The following is an 18,218-nucleotide window of genomic DNA, read 5'->3' as shown; positions in this document are numbered from 1 at the left end:
CCCTAGAGTGATGTCATTATGGCATAACCCCGCCCACTCTCCCATCGCAGATCTGAGCCTGCAATGGGAGAGTGGGTAGGTTGTGTCCTGACACACAGCCCGCCTGCTTTCCTGAGCCTGGGAACTGTACTGGGGACGTGGTCTGTGGCTATGGCCCGTGCGCCCCCCCCCCAGTGGGGTCCCTCTCCTGACCCCGATCAGAGGTGCAGCGGCCAGAGCCGCGAACCACCAAAATTTTCTTGCGGACCATCGGCTGGAGACCGCTGATTTAGTAGATACAATGTGTTAAGATCTTTTCTCTCCTGCTTCCCACAAGGATGCTGGGTCTTTATGAAATCTGAATAGAAATCTTTGCAGCCCAGTACTTTATTTGGACTACTTTAGTGCAAAGCACAAAGACTAGAAGCATGCAGGCAGAATGACAAGTTTTGCCACCACTATGTTCGCTCAAAATGAATGATCGTTCAGAGGAGATATGTAAGCCATGTTGATTTGTCACCTAGATAACAACAGTACTGGTAACTTTGAAATAACCCTAATTTAAGCTAAATTCCTTTAGTGAGTTAAAAGTGTTTTTAACTTCAAAATGTTTTCTTTTTCCTTTGTCAAGCTCAAAGGCTGACTCAATTGTATATAAATTGTAACAGTTAATCATAAGCCAAACTCAATCAATTGGATAGAAGAGAATATTTAGTACATAAATACATCAAAGTACATGACAGAAATGTGTGCAAGTAGTAATATCTGTACAGGATTACATAATCACTGCCGCTCTATTTGTTCTTACATTTTATAGGAGGAGGTAATGACTCTGATAGCTATGTAGCTGTTGATATGAGTGTTTGTTAAGGAAGGAGGGAGCTCCTTTTTTTCCAAGCATATCAAATGACAGGGGCCTTAGGTACAATAAGGAGATTGTGTTGCATGTTTATTTTATAAACAGCTTATTAGGAAGCAAAGTAAAAGCATATGCAATCAATGAACTTCTCTTATTTGGTCTCTTATGTTCTGCAAACAATTCCATTGAAAGTGTTTTGTTATGGCTGTTTGATTAGTGAAAAAATACCTATTGTTTCTGACAGAAATCTAGTGCAATAACTTACTATGTTTTTTGCTTATTCTGAACTTTTATAAATTAGCATTGTCCCCAGCTCTTATGAATATGAGGAAGGGATTTCTCATTCTATTGGTTACAAGTTTGAACTTTTTGAGATATGTATTTCATTCCTTTTTTTTACGTTAAAGTGTAGAATATGAAGAGGGGGTGTTCTGTATTCCTAATCTCCCAGCCTAGGCGCCTACTCCCTAGCTGATTTCCCTGCACATACAGGTAGTCCCCTGGTTACATACGAGATAGGGACTGTAGGCTTGTTCTTACGTTGAATTTGTATGTATGTCAGAACATACAGGTACATTATTTTAATAAATGCAATTAGGACAGATGTTTGTCTAAACATATAATTAGGCAGCGTGGTGTCAGTTAGTGTATAAAATATACTGTAAGTTATTCACAAACAAAGCAAAAAAAAAAAAATGGAGCCTAGACATTCATTACCTTTTGGAGCAAGCTGTGCTTTGATATGTAAAAAAATATCACCAACAACCTCAGCTGTGTTATCAAAAGATTTCTTCTGCAAGTCATGCAAACCACCCCCTGCCTCCTCCAAGCCTCCTTCTTGCACGGGAGCAAGCAGGAAAGCCCCATTCGTATCTAGGAGTCGTCCGATGTCCTTAACCTGGGAACTACCTGTAGTTTCTCCCAGGTTACATTAGAAGTTGCTATAGTTAAAGCCAATCTTGTTTTCTGGCTGATGGATAACCAGAATAATACATTTATTAGATTTTGGTCCTTTTAATCATGGAGTTTTAGCATCAGTTATCTAGGGCAACTTGCATGAAAATGCAGCCTGCTTAGGCAAATCCACTGCTTCAGGTTAACATTCATTCACCAAGGCATTTTGATAATTGTATAAATCTTCCAAAGAGACAGCTCACTGTTTGCATCTGAGTTATGAAATGAGTACTGAGTGTTGTAATGTTTTCAGGAAGCTATGTATGGTATCCTGCTGACCTCTCCCACCATCTGTGACCTGCCTGCACTGCATTAGGCAGCACAGAGATGCAATGATGAGGTCATTGGGTTCTTTAAGGTATATAATGTCTTCTAATGCAGAAGAGCAATCCGTGCCCACTTGGGGGTGTCATCATGCCTACAAGCTGAGCTTTTTATTGGGTGGGGGTGGAGGGGAGTTACAAAGTGCGGAGCAGTATACTCAACAGCTGTGGCCAAAATGCTTAAAGCTGCAATTTGTCTTAGCACTTTTTAAAAGAACTCCATTAGCTTCATTATGGAATTTGATAAGCTGTAATCTGCAGGCTATCTTGCTAAAATAATTCTGATGCCTGCTAACGGTTTTTTTTAAAGTGACTGCCTATACTCCCTGTTGTATTTACAAGTGTCAGTCTGCAGTGTAGTGTGGATCCAAACATACACATTCGGAGTATGGTTTGCCGTGGTGCAGTTGCACAAACATTTTGTGCAATGTTCAGCGTTTGATCATCAGTTTATTGCATTGCTCTTTTTACTGGGGTTCCTGCTAGTAACACAATTTGACAGCCAGCAGAAATCCACCCTTACAACACAGGCACTGGATGTTCTGTGTGTTTTTTTGAATCCATACTTAAAATCCATCCTTACCACTCCTATACCGAAGGTGAAGGGGGGTGCTTCAAGGGCTTTGAAAAAGCTACACACTTAGGTAATTGGAACGATTGGAATCTGTATCTGAGGTTTCATTAAAAAAAAGCAACCCAAAAGGGTCTGGGAATTCCTTGTCACCTAATAGGCACCTTTAAAATTATTGGCTGTATGCATATAGTGAAAAACATAAAACATCAGTTTTATAACTTAGACAATCAATATATTTTAAAAGAAGAGTTACCAAAAACATAGTTTTTCTTATAAATACAACTATTTCTTATAATGCATGGCAACAGGAAAATCTTACAACTTTATATAGATCTTCCTTTTTTTTTATTGCAGAACCGATTGCAAAGTCAGAGGAACAGTGAAAACAAAGAGTGTGTACGGACTGCCAGCCCAAGAGCCCTCTATAATCTCCCAGGCATGCAGACCTTTGTAACGTCTAACAAGCCAGATCTCCAGGTCACCATAAAGGAGGAGAAATTCCCCATGCCCTATAATAGCTCCTGGCCCATGTTTCCAGAACCAACCCCCATTTTACAGACAGCCAGTTCTTCAACACTGAACAACACTCGGAAAGACCATGAAACCAGAGCAACAGTCATTAAGAAAACATCAGATATCACTCAGTCAAGTCTTAAGACATTCTAGGAAGACTTCAATTTTTTTTATTTTTGTTTTTCGGGAGAGAAGAAAAATGTCATCTTATTTAATTTGCTTTTTTTGCCTTTAATGTGCCGTTTAATTTGATTAAACCAGTCTGTGTGGAAAGTTGGATACCTACAAAGATTTTTCTCAGGATTTGGGTCTACCAAAAAAGGAAAAGGTCTGCAAGGACAAATCCAAAACAGGACCAATGCTCTTTCAACACAACACAGCCTTAGTGTGGACTGGGAAGTGTGATATGGCAGAAGAATCATTCTTGTATCTTATTACAAAGGTCTATATTGTAAATATGTAAAATTTATATGACAGTTGTACCCCATTTGTAATCTGCTTGTGCACCTTACAGAATCAGCACTTAACAGAAAGCAGGTGGCCAGTTTTTGTTCTCCTGTAAATGTTTTTGGGGACACAATTTACATTAGCCTTATGTTGGGTATACCCAATCATAGCTATTACCCAGTATGACATACGTTTCAGTATATTTGCATGTTCTCCAAAAGCGCACCTTACAATACAATGGTCTGTTCCGGACATCTCCTATAGGTTTTTGGCACGTTTTCCACACAGATTGCACAATTCTTTTCCCCCTTTTATACTTGTGGTGGCTTTAAACTGCTAGAACTCCGAGACACTGCAGGACCTTATTTTGCATAGCTGATTCACTGTAGGTGTTCTTCCCAATCCCGGGCAGATGGCATCATTTTTATATTGTTTTGTTTTCAAAGCATGCACAGTTAAAGGGATATTCCCTTGATTTTTTTTTTTTTTTTTTTAAGAAAAACTATCCACATTGTCCGTTTATTCTATGAGCATATTCGGCTAGATTGGGAACACTACCTGACTGTTGACAGCAAATAAAAATATCTTGTTGTAAATATGTAAATTGCTAGACAGACAAAAGGGTGAAATTAGCAACTTTTGCAAGTGCCCTAAAACCGCACAATTCTAATTTGAGAATTTTATTATATTTAAAAATCTTCCTGAGATGTTAAAAAGATTTTTTCTAATTTAGAAGGTTTATAATACTTTGTCACATTATTGCCTATACAGTTAAGGATTAATGTAAGGGGCACTAAAATGTTTGCTGCAAAAAAAAGAATCATCATTAAATTATTAAACTCATCCTATTAAAACAAAACTCAAGGCAGATGTAAAGAAAACCCTGTTATCTTTGTTAAGTTTTTAATTGGAATTCTGCTTGTTCACTTGTTTGTCAATGTGCACAAAGTGCTGGTCATATAATGATCTTTTCACAATAATGCTAGAAGATCACAAGCAATCAGAATGTATAGTAAACAGTTCTACTGTTAAAAATTAGGTTACCGAGCATCATTTTTGTAAGCTTGCACAATTAAAAAGTAATTTTATTTGCACCAAACTTCAGAATTTGTTCAGCACGTTTGAACATTTCTCTGACCAATGCTATAGATTTTTCATGACACTTAAAAGTGACATGTAAATCCCAAATTTCAATTTCTTTGGGTAAAAGATTTCATAATGTATGGATATGTGTCCACCTTAGATGTTGGGATTTTAGAACCTGCTAAGGACCAGAAAATTTTTATTAAGTCCTGATAAATTAAACCCTAGAATTGCTTTTTCTCATGACTATAACTTGGGCCTTCTTGTAGCATCTGTAGCCAGTTTGTGGACACATTAATTCTCCAGCATCTACAGAGGCCTGAAACACTTGTTTTTGGAATACCAACCTTTAAAGGCAATAGTTTCCTACAACAGTGAAAGTTCTGTTCAGAAAAAAAATAGTAGTTCTATTAATGATTGTAATTTATTAAAGATGCCTTTTTTACTAACCTGTAAAACCAAGGTACAATAGATCTTTACATTTGAGATCTATTTAGAGTTTTATATCTTCTTGAGCATTTTAAAATTATTATTAACATTATGCAAATTAGATAACAAACAACATTACTAACCTCTCCCAAAGAAAGCTTTGTTTATTGTTTTATACAGGGGGTATTTTATTTGCAGTAAAATCTAAAATGAATATAATTTTTTTCTATCTTTTTATACAACAGATTTATTTTATGATTCAGTTTCCTGTTTGTTAGTGAAAGAAATATAAATTACCATGGCACAGTTTTCTCATTTTGTTTCCTAACACGAAACTGATATATCTATCTAATATGTAGAAAGAAAATTATCCTGTGGATTGAAAAATAAATATTATAATAAGTTTTATTTGCTAATAACATGTTGACTTTGATTTTATTTATCTCTAATGGTATCCATCATTTATTGAGAACAGATAACTAAGAGCTCCATTTGTAAAACCAGGATTCTGACATTCCCTCAAACATTCCCTCAAAGAAATGTCAGATTCCCTGTTTCATAAATAGAACCCTTAGTGTTCACATTATGTGCTCCGGAGACTGATGAGGGCTTCTTCACTTTTCACTTTGTATTAGCCAGATGTATTCTTCCAGCCTCCCAAGCCAGCTATCTTGTGCCATCCTTCTCCTTTCACAGTCAATTTTCTGTCCATAGTAATACAAATATTACAAATCAGAGTTACACAAGACTTGTGGGGGGAAAATTAGGACGGTTTGACCACTGCCTTGCCCACTACACCTAGAACAAACTTCATGCAGACCAGAACACACTTTGGTTTGGTTCAAATTATTAAAGCTGTACGTAAGCAGTACAATACCTCTCAAAGTTTCTAAACTCTGCTCTACTTATTTTCTATTTCTGCAGCTACAACCCTTATTATACAAGGGGATATGTTACTGACAGAAATGTGGATGACAGCTTCTTGCAGTCCTGTCATGGCCCATGTTGGTTATCCATGAATTAAGCCGTTTATTTACATGGAATATCTGTAACAGAATGTTCTACAGATGCTGAACATTTTTATGTCCCACTACCTCTGGCCTAGTCTACCAATGAGGAACACACAACACAGATGCTTTTCTTTTTCCCATGCAGGGCAAACTAAAAGAGTGATTTAATTTCCTTGCTTCCTCAATAGCAGCATATACTAATCTTTCCTACTTCTCCACCACTCTGTTTGGCCAGCAGGACCAGAGAAGTCATATTCTTAACTGGGATATCTTTAGCCTCATTATTAGTCCTTGGAGTATATTGATAAAGTCACAAATGTCAAATTCACCACACATCCAGTTGTAGTTTTATTCACTGCTGAATCGACTTCTGCATGACATGAATATGAGATTTATAAAATAACCAAGAAATGTACTCGCACACTTTCTATTTGGTAATAAATGGTGATGTCTGCATGTTATTCGATAATTTTTGCACAGGACACAATATACAAATAAGACTTCTCAGGTATAATAACTTAATTATATAAATTTATATAGCAATGGTGTTTTTTTAATGCCACTAAATAATTAAAGATTGCATGAGAAATAAAAATTCTTTAAAATATTATAATATTATTTTAAATAATGTTAGACCATGGAGTAGTAAACATGGTAAGTTTTATAAATTTGTATACCTAATATGATTAGATACATATTTCTAGAGCATAATGTAATCATTGTATTTACTTTCATTTATACTTTTACTCACTGACCTAAATTAAGCATGCCTGATTTAGATGCTTCTTTTGGGTCAGTGACGTCATGTTTTGTAGGCAGTATGCAAAACTTGCATTTATTGACCTAAGTGTAGTTTGTTTAAAACGAACTTTAAACATTTGCAAACATGCTGTGCACTATAGGAGAGAGTTAGGGGAAAGAAAAATCAACTACATTTGAATATATGTAAGCTCAAACAAGAACCTTTTCACTATTCATCTGTTTACCTGTCTTGGAAATTCCCAACTGCATTCCAGAATTCTAAGTACACCTTGAAGAATGTACCACATGTATTATGACAAAAAATGTTTAGCATTACAACTATTGGTAGGTTTTATTGTCTTTAGAAATTTGAATATAATTTCCATACAAAACCAGATTTCAATGAACATTCCAAATGCACTTTGGAAAACATCTGTTCTTGTTAACACCTTTCTCGTGTGTTCTCATAACCATGTAAGCTCCAATTGTTTCAGCATAAAGTTTGTCAGCCCTTGTCTATTTGTTATTTCCTTTAAGGTAAATTACATAAAGATGTCTACTTATCCATAAGAACAATTGGATTATGACCCAATCTGTCTAACATTAGATTTGGTAACAATTCTCTCATATATATAGTCATCTTTTCACCAACACCTAAGTACCATCATTCTGATCTTCCACAAATCTTTGATGTCAAATCTGACTTTAGACTGAAAAAAAATAAAAGAAATACATAATACCAAGACCAAGCCAACCTTCAATGTTATCATTATCAGGTATTCTTTATTAAATAGTAGGAAGAAGATCCAAATTCTGGAATCCCTACCAATAAAACCATGTATTACCAAAATAAGAAAAATTGTTATGTACTCTAGCTGTAAGAACTTTCACTAGCATAATTTTGTGTACGTTCCCAGTCCAAAGGCTGATGGGTAGAAGAAAAAATCCCTAGTAGCATTGATCAAGTGGATCAGAACCAATTTCTGACATCTAGATGGTCCCTGTCAGTGAATTTTTGAAAGAGAGTGAATCAGAAAATGCATATTTTAGGGCATTGTTAAATGATGTTAAACATAGGTCACAAAATATCCCCACATTGAGCAAATAGTGAAGTTAGGAAAGACATGACTAAAGACAGCTGGTGACCTGTACCAAGTGGGTAACCAGCTTAAAGAACACCCCCTAAAAGTTTCTAAAGATTAATGTTGTTCAAGAAAGAAAGTTATCTATAGTTTCACCTCTCATTTATTGCAGAAGCACTATCAAACCTGCAGGGGTATGGAAAGCCGCCATAAACAGTATATTGCAGTATTATTATTATTAGCCAGTATTTTTATAGCGCCAACATATCACGCAGCGTTTTACAAAATCCATTGTCATATCACTAGCTCTGTCTCTCAAAGCAGCTCACAATCTAATGTCTTAGTCATATGTCATCAATGTGGTCTAAGGACATTTTTTTTTTGGAAAGCCAATTACCTAACTGCATGTTTTTTTTGGGGGGGATGTGGGAAGAACCCAGAATGCCTGGAGGAAACCCAGACATGGGGAGAACATACAAACTCCTTCCAGACAGAGTCCTGACTGGCATACAGACCTGTGACCAATGCTGGGAATGCTAACCTCTGAGCCAACCCTGCTGCCTCTGCAGTAGCAGTTTTGTGAGCTGTTTAAGAGGCCAGTTAAGTTCTGGGACTGTGGGCCTGATTTTTTAAAGCTCTCCAAGGCTGGAGAAAATACACTTTCATCAGTAAAGCTGGGTGATCCAGCAAACCTGGAATGGATTACATAAAGTAATTTGCTATTTGTTAGAAAATGTTTTCAATCCTGGACAACATCCATTCCAGGTTTTTTGGATCACCCAGGTTCACTGACAAAAGTGTATCCTTTTTAGTCTTGGAGAGCTTTAATAAATCAGGGCCAGTGAAAGAACTTCTGCACGAGTATGTGTGTCTTTACATTGGGGACATTTTTTTTAAATTGTTGTGTGAAACTTGCGATTCTGTTGAAAAGAAGCACATTTTTATATATGCATGTACAGTATGTATAAATGATGCTTTATTTATAAAACCAGCCTTGGCAGGAAGGTTGTTGAAAAATATAATTAGAAAACTGGAAATACTTGTCAATTCATTCACAAGGACACTTTATCAGATACACATTGGTAGTACAAGGACAGATCCCTGTTTGGCTTTAGAACTGAACCTAATTCTTTTTAATGTAGATTCAACAAGGTGCTGAAAGTATTCCTTAGATATGTTGTTCCATAATAACATGATAGCTTCACACAGTTGCTACATATTTGTGGGCTGCACATCCATGATATAATATTCACATTCCACCACATCCCAAAGGTGCGCTTCTGGATTGGGATCCGGTGACTTTGAAGGCCATTTTAGTACAGGAAACACATAGTCATGTCCAAGAAACCAGTTTGCAATGATCTGAGCTTTGCCACCTGGCACCTTCCTGTTGAAAGTAGATATCAAAAGATGTAAACAGGGTGACACTGTTGGTACTAAGGGGCCAAAAGTGTGCTCAGAAAATATCCACTACACCATTACACCACCAGCAACCTGGGCTATTGAAACAGGACATGATGGATCAATGCTTTGATATTATTGCCACCAGGTTTTGACTTTACTTTCTGAAAGTTGAAGCAGAAATTGAGACCACTCAGTCCAGGTGGATTTTTTTTAATCCTTTGCTAAGCCTGTGCGTATTACAACGTGTCTGTTGGAAGAAGTTTTGGAGTAGATCTTCTGCATACCTCAGTTATAATGAGTGGTTTTTGAATTATTCTTGTCTTTCTATTAGATTAAACCAGTCTAACCATTCTCTTTCCCCTATTTGGACCATTTTCTGTAAAACCTAATGAAGGCCTTGCATGAAAATCCCAGCAGATCAACAGTTTCTGAAATATTCAGATAGGTCCACCTGGGACCAATAACCATGCAATGTTAAAAGGTACCTAAACAACTGTTCTGTTGGTTTGCACTTCAGCAGGTCGTCATTTACAATATCTCCTTGTCTAAAAGCATGTAGTTGCTGCCATGCGATTGACTGATTGGATGTTTGCGTTAACAAGCAGAACAGGTTTATCTAAAAAAGTGGCTGGTGAAAGTTTTGGTATGTACAGTATATCTACTGTATAAATATAGGTTAATAAATTTAATCCTAAATACTTTACATGTATGGTCAATTTAGAAAGCATTCCTTTCATTTACCATTATATCTTCAGGCCAAGAAGTAAGAGATATTTGCACAATGGGACACGATCAGCTAAATATATATACATATATATATATATATATATATATATATATCATTTCTTATGATATACATAAACTATAACTAGATCTAATTGGGTATTGGACAGAGGGGAATAAGTCATATTGTGATCTGTCATTGTGGCCTACTTTCTTAAAGTTTCTTTGGTATTACTGCTTCTCCTATTAATTTTAAACAAAGATTCTTGAATTACAAATTTATCATCTCCCTATAACTTCATATGATATAGGGTGTTGTCCATAAATGTTTTATATGTTCTTCATGCAAACAATACCTTAGCGTATGTTAATACTGGATGTTAAGGCTTTAAAGTAAAAATAATAGTGACTGTAGATCCAGGGAACATCTGATTGCCTCATGGAATCAGGAAGGAACTTTTTTCCCTGTTGAAGCAAATTGTATCAGGGTTTTTTTTGCCTTCCTCTGGACCAACTATGTCTTATAGAGTTTTATATCTGGGATATGTTTATTTCCCTAGTGGTTGAACTTGATGGACTTATTTCTTTTTTCAACCCAACCTATTATATGTAAAGTTCATGTGCCTGCTGTAACGCTGTATCATTAAACATTTGAGGGGTGCTGTAATGACAGAAATGGGTGTCACCAACATAAGTCCTTCTAGTAAGATAGTTTTTGTCATTATCACACCTTAATTTTTTAAATTGATTACCCTCAAGTAACATTTCTTACCACTAAATGAATTTCTTTAATAAGAAAAAATCACAGACAAGTGATCATCACCTAGTAACAATACTAGGATGTATTGGGATCAGTAGTGCTCCCGACCTTGGATATTGTTGGCTTTTACCATACACCATCTGATATTAGCAACTCCCTTTGAATAAGCTTACTAAACTCAACTTGAACATTGGTTTATTTGAAACATTAAGGCATAACCTTTTACAAATTAAAAAAAAATGTTTATTGCCAGAACAAATATATATAAACACTCTTTGTAATGATTAAATGTAATTATCTGATGGTATGCATTCCCTTATGTGCATATTAAGATAATAATTGTACAACTTATTTGGACCATGATTTGACAAACCAATAGCAATGTATTTACAGATTGGACAAACATATTTCAAGTCCAAGAAAGGTAGTGAAACTATTGTACAAATAAATATAACATAAAATAGTGAGGTAATGGTGACATCTGCTGGATGAAAAATGGAATGCAATAACACTTCCCAACGAAAAAGACGTGTTCAGCCATAGTCATAATAGAGACATTTCAGGAAAGTATTTCTTCTTCTCAGATACATGGCATGTATTTCAATTTGCACTATGGAACAACTTATTTATTTATATATAGGCTTCATAAAAGGTTTCAAAGTATGTCAATTGCCTGTTTTGACAAAGTGGAAGACTCCATAAAGTTAGATCTGGAAAAGGAAAAATTGGAGAAGAATGGCGGGAAAAAATCTAATGACTACATGAGGTTGAAGCACAAGGTCTTAGGTAAGTGACACAATAGAAGAAATTGTAATACTGGAAGAAGTAAAGTGAAGCATCAATGGACAGATGTTATCCAACCAAACCACCAATCAGATGGCCACTTAGTTGAAGATGTGCACATTTTTTGAAACTGAGAGCATTTATATTTCTATGAACTTTGGTGTTAATTAATTAAGCAATTGGACAGTGGTGTTAGCGGGTGAAAATAGAGTTTGGTATTCCGGTAGTGGTGCTAGTTCTCTCATATGTGTAAGTATAGTTAGGGCAAAAATAGACCGTAGCAGAGTCAGCAGGTTGATAGCAAGATCAGGTACAGACAAACCTAAATTAAAGAATACCTATAGCACAAACGTGTTTTATTATGTTATTGTGGGTGAAATAGGAATGTTAAAACTACTGACTTTTTTACCATATGTGTTTTCCCTGTGTTTTTGTGCTGTAAGCCCAACAAGAAGAGATAGGAGACACCGTCACAATGTAAAGATAGAAGAAAGACAAAAAGAAAGTAAACATGAAAATAGGTCTTACAAAGAGTTCATGTGTAAACAGGTAATGCCTGGCTTCTTTGTTACCTGGAAATGCAGCCTGATAGGTCAGCTGTCCGGCCATTCCAATCCCCAAGATGTCCTGATTGCCACCTTCAGTGGATGTTCTTTATCTCCCACTCATTTTCTTCTTCTTCCATCTTTCCTCTAGCAGGTGATTGAGGCTCCTGAAGGTTGGGGAATTAGTTGGATGCAGTCTTTGTTTCAGCCTCACCTCTTTTTCTGTCTTTGGTCCCAGCAGCTGAATCCACTTTGAGGACACAACAGGCCCAAACCAGGCCTGGAGTAGTGACTTTTGTGCTAAGTTTGGTATCATTTGGGCAGCTGGGTTCCCCCTCAGTAATTGTTTAGATTTTCTTGGCCTAACTACTGATGTTGAAAGAATGGAATCCTGGCTTGATAGAGGAAAATATTATCTACTTTTTAGCTTCTTCCACTTGGAATAGTTTTGTAATGACATGGCATTCTTTGTTGGCATTCCTAATGGCTTCTATATCATCCTACACCTTGGGATCTCAGCAATCTAGATTACATTAGTAACTTGGTGTGTCAAGGTTATTTTTATTCCCATGTTCATAAAATATTATCAGGCATTTTTTTTTTCAATGTGTAATTGCTTTTCCAGTAAAGCAATTATTAAAAGGTTTACACAAACAGGTTTACAAGGTTTATACAACACATTGAAGTCCTCTTATTTCTAAATTCACTAAAGGCACGTCATATATCCACAGTAGTAACTCCAAATAAATATAGATCAGGCCTTATGCTTAACAAAGTGACCATAGGTCCTGATTTAACTACAATATTTATTGTAGTAAAATGTTTTTTTTTTTTGTATAAGAAGATAGATATTGTTGAAGAACATTCCATCATCTCCCATATTCCTGGTAAGAAAGGCTATAGCAATTATAGCATTTGGTTTAACTTCTGGCATTTCTTTAAATTCTTTTGGAACTGGGACAGCAACAGAGGCTTCTCGGTTGGGACTTTTAGCAAAGCAATAATGAGGTGTAGAAATCTGCTTGTTTTAAATATTTGTGTCTTGATCCCAGAATTTACTGTGTTTATTGGTTTGGAAAAAAGGGCATACATTATGCGGAGCACATATCAGTTGTTAGGTTGTGCTTGCAGTTGTCATTGGCTGCCTCGCTTCCTATAGATAATTCCTCATGACCTTCATTGTACATAATACAAGTTTATACTTACATAAATCTTATGTATACAATCTAGAATTGTTCATTGTGTATGACTCCAGTAATAAAAAGATATTACTGACTGCACTGCCCAACTGGGTTCATGTTCTAAACACAACAAAGAACAGTCTGGAAACATTTGGGTTGTTTTATGCTTTACTTTGCAATACTAGAAAAGTATTTAGCTTGTAAAATCCAATGAATAAGCACTTGAAGTAAGTCTGAACACAAATGCAATGTTGTTTTATGTGTTCCTATAAGGTTATAAAAATGTAAACCTATTTCATCCTGTTTTTCTGGCACTTTCTTTCCTAAGTGACACATTTTACTCTGTAAAGTTATGATGCTGTATTCCTTTTTTACACTCTTCCTACTTAAACTACAAGCCACCCTGTCAATGGGTTGGGCACTAAAATGTTCTTAGCAGTAAACCTGTTGTATTTAGCTGCCATTGGGGTGCACACACATCTATGTTAATAAAAAAAAAAAAGTGTATAGCAATATTGGTAACATACATGATATAGGAGGCCTTTGACATCACTGAAGGGCCACACATAATATTCAATATATGGTATACTACAAAAAGTTGTCTGACACTGCTGACATGGGAAAGAAGATGGTCAGACAATGCAGACTTGTTGTGGACATAGATTGGTCACAAAATACAGTAAATGTGAATACTAGAGATGACTTCTATTACAGTCCCTTAACAAAATTAGTGTTTTGTGCTATTTACTCCTTCCATAAATTTATGTTTAATTTTTCTAACAGTAAGAACCATTATATTAGACCAAAGAAAATAGTAGTTAATATATTTTTTTAACATGATGTTTTTATACTTTGTCACTACATAACATGTATGCTTTTATATAAAAAAAAAATTAAAATATTTTCTTTTCTTGATCAAATATGCCAAACTAAAAGTACCATTCAAACCAAAAACATTTTTTTCTGATGTCTGTGGAATCTGGCATGATTTTGAAAAAAGAATATAACAAATTTTTTGTTGAGTTAGATCTTACACTTGTTTTTTTTTTTATTATTTTTTGGGTGTTGAATCCAGAAATGACTCCAGTGTTTGCTATTACATCCAGTTTTTACAATATAGGGTATCCTCCATTTTTGTCAAAAAACATACAAATTTTACATAAAGTGAAAAAATAATGAAATATTACCCTGAACGAACTGTTTATTTAAATTTCCTTTGTTCCTACAAAGGAATAATTGTTACTCTGACATTTCTTTACAGTAAAAAAAAATTAATCGGATAAGCAGATAAGGTAAAAATGTATGCTTATGAGTATCCCGCTGGATGCTCCAACAATAGTCAGCCATCATATGTACATCCCATTTACCCCAATACCGTCCTTCCATGACCTTCAAATCCTAGTGAAGTCATTCACCTTGCTCATCACTGACTGCTCCAAGGTTTTCCGGGAAGTTAGAAAGATGGCTATGCAGAAAATGCACCTTGATGCTCATATTGCAACCAAGCATTTTGTAGCTCTCGAAGAGTTTGTGGACAATTTCTGTGTAATTATTTGCTTGTGTGTTTCCAAGAAAGTCCTTGACAGTGGCTTTGAATGATAACCAAGCATTCTTTTCGACTTCTGAGATTGTCCTGATGAAATAATCATCTTTGATGAGCTGCCGAATCTGTGGACCATCAAACACACCGGGCTTTATTTTTTCAAATGACAGGCTAGGAAATGCCAAAATGAGGTGATTGAAACAGTCTCCTTCAGTTGGCAAAACTTTAACAAACTGCTTCATCAGACCCAGTTTCATGTGCAGAGGCAGAAATATAATATTCTTTCTATCAACAAGTGGCTCATGGAGAATGTTTGGATCACCTGGTTTTAGGGCAGATCTTGGAGGCCAATTCCTTTCCACCCAATGCCTCTCACAAGCTCTGCTGTCCCACATGCACAAATAACAGAGGTACTTGGTGTATCCGTGTTGCTGACCAAGGAGGAACCATACCATTTTAAGGTCAACACAGATGACCCAATTGTGTTGGTGGTATTGGAACAACTCAATGACTCTCTTTATGTCTGCATATTCTTCACAAAGAGAAACTGAATGGCCAATTGGGACTGAGCCAAATATATTGCCATTGTGAAGGAGGACACACTTTAAGCTCCCCTATTTGAGCTATCGATAAATAGTCACCATGAGTTACGGATTGGAATTCCCAATTCCTTCATTTAACCAGGTGTGTTATGGCAATTTACAAAGCCACTGTCAGTTCTAAAGTACTGCAGAAATGCAATTTCTTTGGTTTGAAAGTATGATATCTTAGTTCCTTTTTCAAGTAAGTTTTTCTCACGCAGTCTTGATGCTAGGAGATCCAAAGCCTTCTTCGACAGTCCCAAATCACGTGCCAAATCACTTAACTCATGCCGATCAAATCCTTTACGACCAGGGTCCTTTTCAATTTCAAACTCTTCATCATTGTCGTCACCTAGCTCATTGCCATAATCATGTTCTTCAAGAGAGGGTTAGTGTAACGAAAACCAGCACTGGAATTTCATCTGAATGAGCCACTGGGTGTATAGCCAATGGAACTCTATGTAACATTTATTTATCTTGTTATATCCTGAAGTTTTCACTATACAAAAGTAATAGTCACTGAAATGATCTCTTGGCTCTCGTCAAACCATAGGTATACCAAATGTCATCTTATCACGTGTTCCCTTTGTCCAGATCCGTAAACCCTCGACACACTGTTTGCGCACCTTATGAGGGGCCCAAGACCTATCTTGATCACCAAGTTTAACTTTGAAATATGACAAACAGGCTTGCTCTACAAATGTGCTGATGTTCGCCCTTTGACTGGGAATGGTGAAACTGCCACAGATGTAACAAAATGAATCAGGGTTGTGTAGGCACTTACGACAAGAAACAGCAGAGCCAGACATAATCTGAAAGAAAGGAAATACGTATGTAAGTAGAAAAATAAGTTTTGCTTATTCACTACGTAGAGCAGCGCACAACCTCTGACCACACCGTCTTGCGTGTAAATGAATGGCCTATACAAATCCACGCTACAGTAATCGCATTAATATAAGCGGTAGAGAAAAAACCTGATGTGATAGAAGAAAACTAACTGCACTTTCAGAATCAGCATACCTATTTTAGTGTAAATAATCTTAAAAAAAAGTTTAAGTCAAAAAATTTGTTCAAAAGATGTTCCCCAGTGTAATATATTAAGTATAGACATCACAAAAATGAAACAATAGTATCCAACAAATTAACCAAACCAGCCAGTCTAAAGATTATCTTTTGTTTGCTGGCACCTGAGGTGAAGATTTTTAATAAGCAAATTATGCAGTTTAGGTAGATTTAAAAATACCCCCATGTGTTTTCACATGTAATCTAAGATAACATGGGTGAATAAACTGGTGAAGATTTCAGACTTGTGCTGTGTGTAAGGTTCTGTACATACATGCAATCATCGTCATTGAAAAGAATCTTTCACGATCCTTTCCAACGACTATTGACTGCACAATGCATGAACGAGGGCTGTACATACAGCACCGTTCTGCTCTAGAGAGGGGAGGGGGAGAAAGACGGAGCGGCACTCCGCTGCGCTCTCTACCCCTTCACTTCCATTAAGATCGTTCGTCGTCCATGGATCTGCGATGAGCGCTGTACACACAAGATTCTCGAGAACAATTGCACGTGTGTACCTTTCCTTACTACATGCATGTTAGCTTGTGTTATGTTGCATAATAATGTGCACTGCAGTAATGCATCTCAATTGTCTTCAATGGGCTGGAAACAAACCACAGCAGACTTTTATGTGCCTGCACTGGTTAGTGGGGTGGTTTTTCACAATGCTAGCAGTGCTCTCTGATTTGAATACTATGTCTGCAGTCCATTTGTTGCTGATTTTGTAGACTTTTTGTCCACTTTTTTTAGACTTTATTTTGTATAATCAAAATATTCTGCATACAAATGTATGCCAGTGCATATGATGGCAGGTTTATCAATCACATATCAAAGTAACCTGTGCAGAAGGCATAAAAATCTGAAAACCTATAGTGATCTGGATATGATTTCCCTGATTTCTAAAGACCCTCCTGACAGCACAGGACATCAGAAGCCAGTATGGAGGTTCATGGTAATGAAAAGCCACTACCAATAGACACATATTTTATGATTTTATTATGGAATCCTTGGCAGGCAAAAGGTGCCATCTTGTATTTAGACAATGAATAGTACACAATTTATTCATTATTAGTTGATTGTAATCCTAATTTTTTATTCATAAATAATCATATTTTTGATTAGGTATCTTGGATTACTGTGGGCTCCTACAACCCTAATACTGTTGTACTGTATGTGTCTGAGTTGCAGGGCTTTGTCAAAAATTCACACTGGTTTATAGATATGTAGCTATTAAACAATCTAAAAAAAAAATGAAAAACACTTTTACATGATTCTCTTTAGTAGGCACAGATACTCCTGATCATCTTTTCGCTGAGATTAGTTAGTGGACTGTTGCAGTGGGTTTGCTTCAATTTCCGGTGTTGTAATGAGATAGAAGAGTTAATCAGAAACAGAGTGATTTGCACCTACTGGAGTGGGTTAGGTTTGAAGGCAGTTATTGCGCACATTTAGGGTCTATGCTTTATATTCCGCAAAACACATTTATTTTGTTTCATGTATTACAAGTTATAATCTAATTTCCTATGTGCCTGGTTTTCATCTATGTGCTACAGTTTAGTGTGAAAAAAGGTGAAATATATGGGCTTGCACACACACTGTGTGTGTTACCAAACACACTGCAACATCTCACACAGTGTGAAAC

The 18,218-nt window shown here is 36.2% G+C and overlaps 1 protein-coding gene across 4 annotated transcripts in view; it reads left to right on the top strand.

Annotated features, from left to right (window-relative positions):
- The window catches only part of IRF2 (interferon regulatory factor 2), a 45,150-nt gene extending 39,570 nt beyond the window's left edge, over positions 1 to 5,580 (top strand). For all 4 annotated transcript variants that reach the window (XM_072406124.1, XM_072406126.1, XM_072406127.1 and 1 more), the window contains one exon: positions 3,044 to 5,580. In XM_072406124.1, coding sequence (XP_072262225.1) covers positions 3,044 to 3,355 — 312 coding nt within the window. In that variant the 3' untranslated portion in view covers positions 3,356 to 5,580. The remainder of the gene's footprint in view (positions 1 to 3,043) is intronic.
- Positions 5,581 to 18,218: the final 12,638 nt, after the last annotated feature.

The sequence above is a fragment of the Pyxicephalus adspersus genome, chromosome 3, assembly GCF_032062135.1.
Source record: "Pyxicephalus adspersus chromosome 3, UCB_Pads_2.0, whole genome shotgun sequence".
NCBI classification, from domain to species: Eukaryota; Metazoa; Chordata; class Amphibia; order Anura; family Pyxicephalidae; genus Pyxicephalus; species Pyxicephalus adspersus.
This window is presented reverse-complemented; position numbering and strand designations above follow the sequence as displayed.